Below are 15,872 nucleotides of genomic sequence, written 5' to 3'. Positions count from 1 at the left end.
CGAATGTGTAGTTGGTATCAACTCCCTGCTCTTAAATTGTTGCATTTGGCAGAGTCCAGCTTTGTAGGGATAAGGACTGTGCAAGTTACTGCCTTGCTAAAACGCCAAATGTCACTGTATATACCCTTTCTTTAACAGGTCTGGGTTTCTTCTACTCTGAGACCAACACTGATGCTAAGTTGTGGGACTGTAATCAGTCATCACATCACAACACACAGGGACAAGGACAGGTTCACAAAATTCACCAGACTGAGGCCGTGTGCTTGGATCTGACTCTTCTTCCACAGACGAAACATTGGTGTGCGGATTCTTTACAGAATATTAGAGGGTTTGATAGTGCTAAATACACTGTAATCGGAGACAAAGGAAAGCCACAGCAGTTTCACTCAGCATCTGAGGATGCTTGGATCCCAGGTTTACCTTTGCCAGCTAAATCGTAACAGGGATTAAGGAGAAGTTCTCATTTCACGCCTCAGGAATGCTCCAGTCCTGGGCAACAGCTCCCATCCCTTTAATTACAACCCATATCAGAAATTGTAACTAGAATCCAAGGGTTAGAAAACCAGCCACACAAATATTTGTTGATGAGAGGTAAGAAGGAATATCCCCCACACACATTTGCATCCCAGTTTTGATATGAAACAGCACTGGCACATAGCATGAAAATGCAAACTGCAGCGACATGCACTTGGAACCATGCAAGAGAAAGCAAAAATAAATAAGCAGTTGAAAAGTACCTCAGAAGTAACCTTGCTAGACAGTAATTTACAGGTGTACTGGTAGAAAGGGAAAAGACCAGCATTAGTACATTGAACAAGCATGTTATAACTAGGAAACAAGAACAAAATAAAGAAATTTCAAGAACTGGCACATCCCAGAGTATAGGATTTCAAGCAACTTGGTGTCATAAAAAAAAAAAAAAAAGATTATTCAGTTTGGTGTTCTTTTAATGACGTTGCTTCGCCAGTCTCAGTCTTGTTTACCATCAGTGCTTGACTTGTTTTCTTGCTGCTGCTTTTTCTCTTTTTCTCACCTGTTGAAACCTCTACTGTGACACATCCTCTTTGGAAGAAACTGCCCCCTTGCCTGAGCAGTGAAGTTCTTCCAAGAGCAGATGTGCTTGATTTGCCCTCTGTCTCTGAAGGGCAAAACCTGCAAGCCCAGAGCGGCTGTGCTGTAGCCACTGAAGCCAGACATAAAACAGACGGCGGTGACAGTTAAGGGAGAGGCAGGGTAGATGTCCTGCTGAAACCACCCTCCTGCCTTTCGGGGTGTCTTATGTAGGGAGAAACTGAAGCTCTACACATCAGTTCTCCTGGTGTGCTCAGCATATGAGGGGGAGATCCCATGGACGTCAAACCTCTCAGTCCCATTCAGGAGACTGTGGCTGCTGCCTCTGCCCCTGCAGAAGCGCTGGCTCTCTTCAGCCTTGGGTGCCACAGCACCCTGACTGCTCCCAGTACCCCAGGAAGTCTCGGGTTCCCCTCACTCACAAAGAGCAATGTCGTGCCACGTTCAGCTCTCAGGACGTAATGCTCCAACTGGCAGCTGCCTGTCTGGTTGTCAGTTATGCTCCTTCCCCCACTATATCTCAAATATTTTTAAAAACAGGCTGGTGATGTGGTCTTTTTTTTCGTTAGTTACAGAAATCTTTTTCCCGAGCACACAGCTGAATGTCCTCTGCAGACAAATCAAAGCTGTTTGTTGTTTAAATAATTATTGCTTAGCCTGGCATGTAAAATATTAGCTCAAACTAACCGTGGTACAAGTGCAACACTTTTTATTTGAATTATCTTTCCCCTGTCAATGGTGGGAGTTGTTTACAAAAGGAGAGCGGAAGAAGGCAGGGAAGAGAAACAAAACACTCCTGCTGGTCCGAGGAAGCTCTCCCTGGGCTCTGCAGGACACTGCCCTCTAATAGGATTTTGGGTAGGCAGCAGCATGAATGTAAATCTCATTTGACTGTATGCGATGGGCTTAGAGAAGAGGAGGATGACAACAAACTGCAACACTGACGGACTTTGGTGCGCACTGGGGCTCTGTAAATTCACTGCAGCCTTGACAATTCGCCCCAGAAAAGGATCCATCCCACGAGTTGTCTGACCGGCACCAATGCTCTGTCAGTGCATCTTCGGGCAGTCAGTGCCCGGGCAGCTTTAGCAGCAGCGGACAGCCGGGCTGGCACCAGAGCACACCTCGTTGGTCAGACGCTGCCCAGACCAGTGCTCTGGTCAGGACATCAGGGCTCACTTCAAACTGCAGAAGAGACTATGCAATCGTGGCCAACCTGCTTTCTAGGGTTGGTCTAGGTAGCTCTGCAAGCACGTGAGGAGTTGCACTCGGGTAACTGAGCAGACGGAGTTACGTCTAATGACATCTTGCATGTCTTTTGTGTGCTACAACATGCACGACAAACGACATGTGACCATCACAGTTGTGGGAGAAGATTCCAGCCACAAGCCACCGCTTCACGGGCTGGGCAAGTCATCTTCGCTCTTCATGGGGGTGGAGGAAAAGCGCAGGGTGAGTACCAGCTGAGTGTCACCTCTTCAGCAGAGCAGCTTCTCTGCCGTGCTGAGGTTTCGAGCCACCAGACTGACAGACGCTCACTGCGGGACTCCCGAGAACCAGTTTTGGTTTGCATGGCAGGAGTTTTACGCTCCTCTTTTTTTAAAGTTCCTCCCGGCTTTTGCAAAGGACATGAGGGTGTGACATGTCTCCTGCAAGCCTCTGAGCACCCTTCAGGGAAAGAGATCCTCCGGGGGGATGCCAGAAAACAGCACCCACCAGAGCAGGTGGAGCCACCCCATTTCACTGGGTGCTTTGGGGATGGAGGGGAAACCAGAGAGCAGCTCCTTCCAAGATGCGGCCCCAAGATGCCGCTGCCAGAACAAGGCACGCTCCTGTGTGCAAGCTGGCTTCCTACGTGGCCGCAGGAGCCTGATGGACGACGAGATCTTGTTTTTCAATGCCTTCAGTAGAAGAAGGGCCCAGAAAGTTTCTGGTGTGCACTGGAAATTAATCTGTTTACATTTTGTCAGCTCTCCTACTACGTTTTAATTAACCCCAGAAATGCAACAGGACCCCTCCACTTTGCATTCCTTCTGATTTTAAGTATCTTACGCTACTGTGCAATATTCACCAGTAAGGATTAAAAGCTGCCAGACTAGTGCGGTATTGATGTTACAAACCTTCACTTACTTCTATACATCTAATGAGACTCTACCTTTAATGAAAGTTGCTAGAAAGCAGTTTGCTTGGAACATGAGCTCCTTGGCGCTGGGGTCATCATTCGGACATCTCTGGGAAATGCCTGGAGGACTGTGGCTGCTTCAGCAAATACTGTGTCCATTTAAGAAATTTTATATCGCGCTTATATCTCACTACCTTCTGCACTCATTGCCCACAGTAATTAGGAGTCTGAATAAGAAACACCTTGTGCTCTGTTGGGAAATAGGTTGTATAATGGATGCACCTGAATTTCGATGCTTCCAGCTATGAAATTCATAGCTCTTCTTATTAGTGCCTCCAATAAAGAACACCTTAATTGCTTCAGTAATGATGGAAATGCAGGCACTCATTTCACAAACTGAAATTCTGTCTGATTTTCTGTTTGTGTGGAAGAAAGACAATAAATCCAGCGGGAAACAGCATGCTGCCTGTTGAAGCATCCAAGTTAATTTCTGAGACATTCCCAATCCAATTCTGCAAGGGGTGGTTTCTAGGGAAGTATCCACTTACTTACACTGAATCCTGAGCACACTGGGTTGGGACTTTGGGAGTCTACGAACACAGGCATGAATACATGCTTGATGCACAAAGCTCAGAGAGCCACTAAAATAACCCATTGGAGGGTTTTGGTGATGTGTGAATTAACAGAGTCCACCAATTGCAGCACAGCTACGCACTGCCCTTGTTATTAATTAACTTAATGAAAAAGAAACTTAATATGAGTTGCCTTTGATATTTGCAGTGACACTCTCTCTTCGTCTCCATTGTCCCTCATCCTTCCATTTCAAACACACTGACCCTTACAATGTGTTAAAATCCTTACACACTTGCAAGGTGATCTGAGCAGATTCTTGGGAAAGAAATATTTTTGTTGTCTGAATGTTGGTTCTTGCAAGTCATGGTCTCTATCGCAGAGCAAATAGTGGAAAGGAAAAGCGCACTTACACTGCTGTCGTCCATCCTTTCTCGTCTCTTAGTTTTGTGTGTTTCGTAATCCTCCATGAGGGTCTGCATCAGGTTCTTGGGTCGCTGGGCTCCCGCAGGCTCCTCGGGTGGCTGGTCAGACTGCGAGACGGGCCCTTCTGCGGTGGGGGATGGAGGAGGCTTGATCTTCTCTATCTTTCCTGCAATGACACGAAAAGGAACGACCCCTTCTAAGGTGAAGGACTCACAAGTTGTTTCCAAAAGACGACAGCTGGAGAAGCATTTTCAGCAGGGTTTGAATGAAGTTTATGAAACAATCTGGTAAACCAGGATGGTTGTGGGCTTTTAAAACACTTTTCCTCTTCCTGAAATGCACTACACCAAAACACTACAAAATCTATCTACAAAACCTAGAAGAGTTACCAAGCGATACAATGCAAATTTAACCCACCACTATTATTTACATTTAGTATCTGGCTGAATTACCCCCATTCTCTCCTACAGGACACATTTCAGTGATCTGGAAATGTTTGCTAAGATTCTGGAAAACTGCAAAGAGATTTTTTTTCTGGCTCTAACTATAGAACGCAGAGGGTGCCACCGCTGTACGCCGGGGACCACTCGCCAGACGTCCAAAGAAGGCATCTTGTTGCTGGCTTTTTGTCTTCTTCCCGTGCTTTTTATCTGCTTTCTAAGTGTGGAAGGCTTTGGGCTGGTCCCTGGTGCTACTCTTCCCTGCAGCTGTTTCCTGCAAGCCACAGAGGGGGCTCCTGGGGGGAGACCTGTGGCAGAGCAGGACGGGGTCTCCGTCCCACACACCCCTCGTTCAGACAGGGCCCTTTGGTCTCCTGGTGGGAGAAAAGAAGCCAGGTTGCTGACTGAGCCCATTTCACCCAGGGGAGCCGGTGACCCCAGCTGAAGCGCTGGCCAGAGCACAGAGACCACTGCAACGAGCTGCGGGAGAGCTCAGGGGGTGGACAACCCAGGCTTCTCCGGGGAGGACAGGCTGCATTTCTCATCACCAGGTGCAGATCTGGGATGAGCTGTCCAGCTTCTCCTGGTGGGAAGAATGAGGATGACCGTGGCAGGTCGTGGGAGTAGGAATAAGGCGCATGGGTCCTCAGCTATGACAGGAGAAAGCAATGCTGAGTTAAAATCAGCTTCCCTTTTCCACGGCACAGCAGCTCTTTGGAATAAGACAGTTCAATGGACGGGAAAGAAAAAAAGGAGAAAAAACCCCACCCCAAACCCCTTACAGATAAGTGAAGTAACCAGAAGGATCGTGCAGATTTTCATGAAACTTCCTGTTGCTGAGACAAATGAAAACCCTACCTGCTCCTCCAAAAAGCACCGTGACAGTGGTAGCCACCAGAGAGCAGCCTTGAAACCTCCTCTAAGAATCAGCAGGATTTATTCTTGAAGTGAGAAGTGAAACCTGAGTCAACACTGCAGAGGTCTTTTACAAGAAATCCCCTTGCCAGGCTTGTTTCACTTCTGACCAGCATGGAAAAACCCAGCATCACTAGTTTCTCATTACCAGCTTAGCTTAAGCTGGCCAGTGCAGGGATGAGGCTGGGAATTCATCCCCCCTAAATCACCCCACCAGCGACTGGAGAGGGAGTTTCTACGGGCCCAGGTTCTCCTCTGGGTTGCACCAGCACCAGTTCCACAACAACCTGGAGTTACGCTGTCAAAGCAGGGGCCAACAGCAGGTGCTGAGCTACCCAGCTGCACCCATGCGTGACAGCTCAGCAGGAGACAGCAAGAACAACCGTCACCTTACCCATTAGGTCCAGTGGGTAAAAAAGTCTGCTGAAAATAAAAGGCCTGATTAAGGGTCAGATATCTTGCTGTATTACTTCATTCTTACACTAATAAGTAACTGTCTTGGACGTATGGAAGTAATGCAGCAAGAATCAGGCTTCTCAGATGTCTGCCCAGCTTTTGTGCTTTCCCCCAGGGATGCAGACCATCACAGGATGCTCAGACCTATGGACAAGCCTCACACCTGAAAAGAGCTCCTTCTACCCTACTCCCCCTGGAAAACAATGCAAACCGTAGGCTTTGGAGATCTGCATTTTAGAAAGGGGGTATCTCTGAGCAGATCCATCCTCCCTGGATGGAGGGCCCATCAATTTCCGTACTGTAGCAGCAACCCTGCAGCAACATGCAACTGTTCTGGCATGCTGGGCAGTGTCACCATGAACAGTGTCACAGTTCCCTTTTCACAAATACAGAAGCCAAGGTAGAAATGAGATTTGTCCACAGCAGAACAGTGGTTTGTTGGTTTGCATCCACAAGAATTATGCTTATACAACCATTTTCTCTGTGTAAGTGTTTGAATTCCATTAAAACCTCAGGAACTCACTGTGTCATTTCAACTACTTTTCATGGAGGTTTCATAGAGGAGCAAGTGTCTCTTTCAAGTTCTTAAAAATGTTGTGAGAACAGGTAGGCAGGTGGAAGAGAGAGATCCTACCAGTGCCAACAGTGGCAGAAAGACAAGCAACCAGCACAACCACCAGTGGGGTTGTGGTAAGATGACGGAGTGTCTGAGGCTTCAGGGTTCTCAGAACAACCACAGAAAAACTCCATGATCCTGAAGCTCCAGTCCAGTGTAGACCTATCTGCTGGTTCGGATTGTGTTAGAAATGTTGCTGGGTTCATTTCTTCTGACAGATTTTCAACCACATAAGGGTACTGTTCTCAGGCAGAAGAGTCATTCAGCATAAAAGCATCACGAGACATGATGGTCACAGGCACTGTCTACTTCTGCAAGCTGAGGAAGGATGCTCAGCTGATTTGCTGCAGTATCAAGAAAAAAGTGACCAAGGTGAGGCCTGGGACAAGGGCCTAAGCCACCACTAAGTAACCAGCAGGTACCAAGGGCCATCATATGTTAACTAAGGTACAAAGGAGATGGGAAGAATGGGGCTTCACACAAGTAAGAGCAACTATTTTACAGATGCTGTCAGCATTTTTTAAGACATCTTAAGCAGAGAAAACTTTTCAAAATAAGGTATTTCAGCAAGACAGATTGTTTTAGGAGACTAGTCTGTGCTGAAGTCAGGGGATAGTTGAAGTATGTAAAAAAATGCCCCTCTGGTAACGTGGAGTCTTATTACCACTCCAGGTGAAAGGTGGGCTTCTTTGGTCTTGAACATCAAGTGAGCAACACAAATATGCAAACACACAGACAAGCAAACATTAGAAAAACCAACCTCTCGAAGATCCTCTCACTTCATACACACTCTCCACTAGGGAGGGAATAAGAGAGCAAATGACAAATAAGATGGGTTAGTATGCTGTTAAGGCACTCCTGGAGGTGTTCAGGGGATGAGGGATGAGCACTCCAGAGGAATCCTTGAAAAGAATGATGAACTTCGCTTTTTTCATACTGGTGCTTATGAAGGGGTAAGGAAACAGTATCTTCCATAAACTCAAAGGCTCCATTTCTGCTCTAGCCTTTCTCAAAGTTCTCATTTTAAAAATGGCTTTGTGCGTATGTATTATACCTGATCCTTATTCTCCACATGTATACAGGGCATTAAAAATTTTGCAATGGCCACAAATATTAAAAATATCTTGCCCCACAGTTTCTGGTTCTCCTCCCACCATACAAAAAGTATGTTCAGGCTGCGGTTGAACCTGAGAAGTTTCCTTAGAGGAGGTATTTACTAGTAAAAAGTGAAAGTGGAAAATAAATGGAGGCTGAAGTGGCAGATGGGTCTGAGTGCCTGCAGACGAGCGCAGGGAGTGCAACGTGCCTTCTGCCTCGTCTGGCAATGCTTTGGTGACAAACACCAAAAAGGCAGATGTGGCAGCTTCAGGAAAGCTTCTCCCAGGCATGGCTTCTTGTGTTAGGGATTCCCCCACACCTCATCATGAGACAGCAAATATTCACAAAGGGTTTCTCTCCAACAGAAAAGCCTTCACTGAACCAAGACCCCTCAATGTAACGATTTTCACACCTCCTTCGATGAACAGGATTGCTCGAGCCAGGCACTACAGGAAGTTAGACACAAGTTCTTCATAGTCTAGTACTCCTAATAAAAGGAACATGGGAATTACACCACCAAACGTATGCTGGATCCTCTTGTGTCACACACTTATCATCCTGTTCAAATAAACTATCAAACAGCCCCAGCTGCTTTGCCCAGAAGGGATGGTGTACCACCTGCACACTGTAGGAAAATAACACTGGCTTGCTGTGCAGCTGCTCAACACCTTGCCAAGTGCAGCAGGTACCGCAGCAAACAACACAGGAAATGTTCAAATTTAAATACAGCTCCACAAATATTTTGGGATCCACGATAACTCTCCATTTAGCCATGCTCAGGCATTTTTTTGGTCTTTCTTGGGTTTCCTCATGCAGGAAACGCAACTTTTTGGGAAAGGAGTTCGTGTAGGTTCTTCCCTTCCCCTTTCCAGGAGTACGCTGCAGAAGGTCTTGTCCTCTCTGCACACAAGACATAGTCGTCGTTTCACTGAAATTACTCCAGTGACCTGAGATGGGTTAAAAGGCTGCTTTGAAGCATCCCAAACAGCTTTAAAGGATACTTCTTAGCAGAACAGAAGTTTATTACTAGGAACCACGTTGGCTTGTGCTGGGTGGTTGGCAGACACCAAGTTTAGTGTTACTGTCAGCTGTATGCAAGTTGTATGCAGGGTGGCAAAACCAGCCTGTTTGTTATCTAAAGTAATTAGCAGTTACTTCACGCATGCATCCACATGAATTATGTTAATATTCCACACTTCAGTCAAAATAGCAGTTCAGTTCACTGCAGTCCTTTTTCACAGTTTGTGTTTCTGTTATCCACATAATGTGGGTTCAAAGCAGTGAAGTGGGGCAGGAGTAGTAAATAACCAGGGACACCAGGAGTCCTGGTAAAGCTACTCTGCCCAGTCCACCACCAAAAAGCAACCTGATAGGTAGGCTATTGCTAATTAAGTTAATCACTGCACCTCTTCAAAAGAGTTCTGGTGAGTTTACACTTCCCCACTTAAGGATTAGCAACACATTTTTCAAATTTAGACTTGACCCCCTAATCCCTTTCTGCTGAAGTATCTTGATGTTAAAAGAAGAGTGCCAATTCTTTCTTTGGGAAAGGCAATTTGATGACAGAAGTACCTCTGTTTCTTTATTATTATTGTTGTTGTTGTTGTTATTATTATTAATTATTAATTTTTAATTATTATTATTATTAGTGAAACCAGATATTCAGATTACAGTATCAGACATGTTCTACAGCATATTCCTTACTGTGCCTACCACAAGTAAACTTTCTTTTCTGCTGTGTAAATCACCTCTGTAATTGGCCGCAATGAAGCTTTACAGCCAGATTTAGTTGCCTCTGCTGAATCACCTTTTGCCTTTGTTTTTGTAAATATTGAAAAGGTGCTGTCAATATTAAAATAAAAGGAAAGTTGCTGCAATCTTCCAAAGGATTGCATGGTATCTCTTCTCCCTATTCTTAAGGATGCCTGCAAGCTTTAACTGCAACACAGCTGGCTAAAGGGACAGCAAGGATGAGATGAGCTAAGGGTATGCACCCTGCAACACTAAGGGTGCTGAGCTAATTTCCGCCAGCTGAGAGCTCTGCTGAGCGCATCCGCTGTTTAGAAAGCACCGAAAGTAGAGGATTTAAGAATGACTTTGGCAATGCTCTTTGTGGTTTTTTTGATCAATGACACCCTTACACGTTGCCACATATTCATCTTTTCCTAGAAATTAATTCTTTGCCTTGTCACCAGCTGCAAATTGCAGTAGCTTGAGTCATTGGCTAATAGATCCCAATTTTCTTTCGTGAACATATGGCAGTTGGACTTCTAAAGGAAACTGTCTGGAATGATTCATTATAAATACAAGTTTATCATTCTCACTAGAATGTAATTTACAACGAACATTTTAATATCAGACACAAAGTAAATGCCTTGTTGTGTAGAGAAGTAAGAATGAGAAGTACACTGTTTTCCCAGATGCTCCATTAAAATAAGCATGAGTGTCAGCAGCCCTTCCAAGATCACTTGTGAGTAAAAAGCAAACATTACCAGCCTCATTTCGAGCACTTGCAGCTACAGCTGATGGTGTTTTTGAAAGCGGTCATGAGCACACCTTCACACAAGTCCTCGTAGCTGAGGTCTATGGTGCCCTGTCTCTCACATCTTGTCAGACATTGCTCAAAGCACCTCAGTTTATGTAGACTCCCTATTCAAAAATGCTGTTATACAGGAGTAATAACAATAGCACTTCAAAGAAATTATCGACATCTGCTACATTTTTTTTCAAGAAACAGAGGTTAAATTCATCCTCTTTGCAGAAGAAACAAAAACAAGTATTAGCTGTTTATGTGCTGCATAACACTACAAGTTCACAATCAGACTGGGTAATGGACTAAATCCAGACCTTATTCAAGTTTGCCATGACTTTCAAAAGAAAAGGATCACCCTGCACAATTTTTGGAAGCATAACTGGCTCAGATTTACAACAGTGGAAATAAGGACAGAATTCAAGTAGTCTGGGTAAAATTAATACTTCTTCACAATGATTGCTGTTAATAAAAACTTCTAAGTACTTGCAAAGCATATGTAGGTCTATACTCATAAAAATCACTACACAGAAATAAGCCTGGCCTGTGTTTCTATTTTTTTTTAGATTTCTTCTTTTCATGTTATATTAAGAAGGCATGAGTGCTTGATTTTATTTTTTGGAAAGGGGAAGGAGGAGAGTGATATGCTGTAACTGCTGCGCATGCCACCACAAGGGCCCAGAAGCTGATCAGTCAGAGGAGGACTTCTACTGAATCTATTAAGCATTTCGTTTGTGACGCCTGTTTAATTCAGTAGTGAATGACACCAGCTGAAACACATGGCAACCCACAGCTCTGGAGATCTTTTTACCAGACAAACTTCATTAAGACGACCAAGAAATACCTGAAAACAGAATGCAAAACAGACACACGCACAAAGAAATCTGATGCAAAATCCCAAAATCTGTAAATCCTCACTACCTTTGCACTTAGTTAATGATGTGCAAGAGAGCAGAAAGCCTGTTAAAAATGCTTTGTATGTTTGTCTTTCAAATAGCCCCACAGCTGCAAAAACCGCTGCTGTCCTTCCTTGTGATGATCCTAAATTTCAGTGGGTGGTGTGAGCAGCACAGCGATAGACATGTCACACTACAGCGTGGCAGGGGATGAACAGAGCGCAGGGCTTTCTAAGGACGATCAGCAGGCTACCTAAGTTACTTCTGCCCTGCAATTGGGAAAAAACAAAAATGTCCTGAGGCGTGCTCACGGACGGAAACTTGGGTTGTCCCATCCGCTCCTCCTGCCTGCAGTTTCCAGGCAGATGAAGTCACGACAATCCACCTGCCCCCTGCAAAACGATGTATTCACTCAAAAATGACATAAAACTGAATCCGACCTGACTCTTCAGTCTTACACTTCACTTCCCCTCTGATGCTTTGGGCTCTTACCTGGTGCAGTTTTGTAAGACACGGTTCTGGTGGGCATGGGTGGTGCGCTCTTCATAACAGGGCTCGCCGCCACCTGCAGACCTTGCCGCTGCCTCTTCAGCTCCTCTTCTCGCTCCTGGGCAGCTCTGATCTCTTCTTCTATCATCGACAAAGTCCTCTGCTTCCTCGACCGTAACTTGAACGGGCCCACGGTCACTTCAGGCTCCTGGGTGGCCAGGATGGAGGCAGTGCTCCTCAGCTCAGCTGCCTCCGAATACTTGCTGAAATAGCTGACTTCGTGCCTATTTTCCTCCACAAGGAACTGCTGGCTGGCTGAGTACACGGGCGACTGCTGCAAACTCTTCCCTTCCCTTAGTCCTGAGTCTTCCTCTTGTGAAGTCTTTGGTATGGTGTCCCTTTTTTCTAGAACAGGTGAAGACACCTGGGGTGGCTCGAACATTGGGTTCTGCTGCTCCTTGGAGGCTGGAGCTGGCCCGGTGGTGGCTGGCTGCTCTTTGACCGAGACCTCCCTCTCCGCTGGGATTTCTTCTCCCTTGCAGTTTGCTTTATCTGCCTGCTCGGCTATGGCTTGTTGGATGGCGTTTTGAACCAGCAGACCAGCATGGTACTCCAGCTGGTCGTCAATCAGCATAGAGCCTGGCAAGGTGGAGTCACAGCCCGGGTCGCTGAACGACTTGGAGATGCCTTCGCCCCTGCCCTCTGCCGGAGTCTCGGCCTGTGGGGTCTGCGGCAGGGAGAAATCGGCCAGCGAGCTTTCCTGCAGGGCACTCATGGTCTCATTGGAGGCACCACTGTCGCTGATGTTATCCATGCTGAAGTCATTGGAAAGGGTTTCCAAGACGGTGGTATCCTGAGACCTGACAGACAAGTCATCCAAACCGGAGTCGAGTTCCTCTGGAGGGGAAGAGGCGCTGGCTGACTTTGGGAACTGGTCTAGCACGGCCTGTCCATCATCCTTCACCACTGTGAAGACTGCTCTCGCACTCATGAATTCTCCATCCTCCGCCCACAGTTTTGAGGCCTGTCCAGCTCTGGGGCTATCACTGCACTGTAACTCTCCTACTGGGTCAGCAGTGCTAGTCTGAGCACTTGTATCATCTTCTGAGGTACAGGAGACCTTCTGTGCTTTGACAATAGTGGCATTGTTACCCTCAAGCTGTCCTGTTTGCCCATACACTGAAACAGGTCTTGTCACAGAGGACAGTGGCCTGTCTACATGTGGAGAATTGAGGCTTTTGTAGAAGGGTTTGATGGAGAACATTTTGGGTGTTCCTGACCGCCTCGGTGGGGCTTGCCCCTGAGATGGACCTGAATGCTCCATCAGCTGGAACTGCTTTCTGGCAGCTGAGAAGTCAATTTGCTCTGTGACAATATCCTCTTTCTTGATATTGACTGGCTCTGGAGGTATAAAGGAGCAACTGATCTGTTTGGGGGATGTTGGTGTCGCACCTTGCTGCTGCTGTCTCTCCTTGCGCTCCCTGTACTTCTTGTGGGACTCCAGATGCTCTTCATCCAGTTGATCCTCCAGGGTCTTCTCCTGGGGAGGGTTCCACCATTTGGCGGCAATGTTGGGGTTTTTCTTGACAGCCTGGCTTTTAATGAGTTCCCTTCTTTCCTTTTCAAGTTCCATCATTTCCTCTGATGGTCTTACTTTGCGGACCCTGTATTTTTCCTTCTCTTCTTCATCTTCAAAGAGCTTTGAGGGCTTTTTGTCTTCATGGAAGGCTCGTAGTTCAAACTTAGCCTCTTTCTTAAGGGTTGTAAGAGTTGTTTCTCCATCCCTAGAGGATCTTCTAGAACTGTTTGAAGAAGTGGGACTTCCTGGCACCTTCAAACTTTCTCGAGTGTCCTCCTTCAATCCACTCAAGGAATGGCCATTAGATTTCAGGTTCTCATCTGTTACGCTAGCTTCACATGGTTCAACTACCAAGGGTGCCTGCTTGTCGGCTACATTTTCTTCCCTTTCACTGGGTACTGAATCATTAACAGATGCTCCTGAGCCATCCATAATGGAGACTGCACTTGGTTCAGGGGAGGATGTCCCATTAAAGGTATTATCTGCAGCAGAATCGCAGCAATTTGCCTCCAGCACTTCATCTAGGTATCTGATCTCTTTAGCAACTTCACTGTCCAGAGATTCATGTCTGTCCTTAAGTCCATTGTGGCTGGCAGCAGGGGAAAAGAAGTGGGTTGGATTGTCTATGGGATGTGGTGAAGCCACTGTGGTGATGCTTTTATGTTCAGAAACTGGAACTTCAATTTCCATTTTCTCTTCCTTTATAGCAAGCACAGTAGCTGGCTCCAAGAAATTGGCACAGTTTTGGTCTCTGTTTTTTCTCAACCTGATGTCATCCTCAGGGATTCTGGAAGATTTCTAAAATAAAAGAGAACAAAACTATGATGAAGTCCTAAAAAGCAACATTTTATTTTATGCAGAGTAAACACCATCTGGAAAGCAAATCCTAGCACTTCTTAAACTTGAGATTAAAGCAGCCCCTCAGGGTTTGGGAAGGCAAAGCAAATCATTAACACAAAAAATAGAAAGTTACCTTACCACCAGCTGGACAAGGCACTAAAACAACAAACTTTCATTTAAGTATCTCCCAACTGCTTACCAACCTCACTTTGTCATTATTTCAAGCCTGTGTCCTGGTTTGCCCCTAAAAATAAGCTTTGAATTTCCAGGTCATTAATGGCTTGGCAGTTCAGGTTCTTCAAAGGTTTGCACATGCAACATACGACACTTATCATCTTGGTATTTTAAAAATGCTTTCCACACCTAAAGGAAATCTTATAATGCTTCTACAGATGAAAAGTATTACTGTCCCCATTTTGCAGAAACAGATGATAACATGCAGGAAGAGTAGGCGATTCATCCCAAGTTAGGAAAAAGGACGTGGCAACATCAGGGATTGTTCATTTCTCAGTGGATCAATCCTGGTCATCAAACACAGGGTAGAATTACACAGTGCTGGAAAGAGACAGGGTCTTTCTCCAGCCCACACGGAAACCCACATGCAACTGGACCTGGGAGACAGGAAGCGTTCGCAACTCCCACGGCATGAAGACCACCACAAAGAGCATGACAGGGACCAGAGTCATGGTCTCCTCCCTCCCACTGCTTTGATCTGCAGTGCAGATGCACTGGATTCATATTTCTCCCTGATGTGTTGTCTCTGCTCTCAAGTAGGGTATTGAAAGAAACACTGTTTATGTTCTGGTATGGGCCGATTTTATCAATCAAGCAGCCTACTGAACTTCCCGTGAGTAAAGTCTGGAGGAGCTTTTGATTAAGCTGGTAACATCTCAATGAATTTCTCAATAATTCTTTACTGCTGAAAGGCAAAAAAAGGAAACACCAAAAGAACAGAAGAGGGCATTTTCAACATTATTCTTCAAAGACAACTTGCTAACTCTTGCTAACTCTTCCTAACTCCTGAAAACCAAAATTGACACATCTATTCACTTTGACTAACATTTTAAAACAAAAACTTTAAAACAGAAAACAGATATCTGAGGTCTCCAGCTCCCTTTCCACATGTGTTTCTATGTGTGAGGCACGGGTTAGGATGCAAACGGCACTGATCAAACCCTGTGAACTCAGTGGCCACCCAACAAGGGCACCGTTGTCTGCTAGTCACCCCCGCCCTTGCTGTCCCTTATCCTGCATGCTATTAATACACACTGCAGCAGAAGATGATCAGCTGGGAGCACAATGGAACTTAGCAGTCACCTGAACAATCACATTGCCTCTGGGTTTATATAGGCAGTAAAACGCATTTCACACACCTTAAGGACTTAGAGCCAGACAGCCAGAAGATCTCTTTCTAAAAGCACTTTGAAAGAGTTTTCTGTCTAATTATGTAGTTATACACAGTTGAAGACAATGTTGGCTTCATCCATTAGGTATTTTCTTCTTAATTTTCTTAAACATTGGGAAAAACCTTTAAAAACAACTAGCCAACCAACCTACTTTTGTCTATGTATTTTACTTGACATACTTCACTGGTTCTACTTGTATTTCACTTTTTGTTGAACCTAGAAATTCTCCAACTGAAGTTTCTAGCAGTGCTTTTCTTAAACCTTTTTACATTTTTCACCATTTAAACACCTAAATGTGGCCAGTTTCTTCTTTAGTCCTATTAAAGATATATTCAAGAAATCAGATGTTCTGCAAACAAATACAGAACAGCCAATATAAAAAGTCCTTACTTTTTTGAGTGAGCACAGCAGGAATGAA

At 45.3% G+C, this 15,872-nt stretch overlaps 1 protein-coding gene across 1 annotated transcript in view; it reads right to left on the bottom strand.

Annotated features, from left to right (window-relative positions):
- LOC142076050 (PALM2-AKAP2 fusion protein-like) overlaps positions 1-15,872 on the bottom strand; it is a 225,776-nt gene that overhangs the window by 6,389 nt on the left and 203,515 nt on the right. Inside the window, 3 exon segments of the mRNA XM_075138404.1 lie at positions 738-776; positions 4,177-4,355; positions 11,633-14,006. Of these exon segments, the coding sequence (XP_074994505.1) occupies positions 738-776; positions 4,177-4,355; positions 11,633-14,006 (2,592 nt within the window).

This window comes from Calonectris borealis, chromosome Z (genome assembly GCF_964195595.1).
Source record: "Calonectris borealis chromosome Z, bCalBor7.hap1.2, whole genome shotgun sequence".
Taxonomy (NCBI): Eukaryota; Metazoa; Chordata; class Aves; order Procellariiformes; family Procellariidae; genus Calonectris; species Calonectris borealis.
This window is presented reverse-complemented; position numbering and strand designations above follow the sequence as displayed.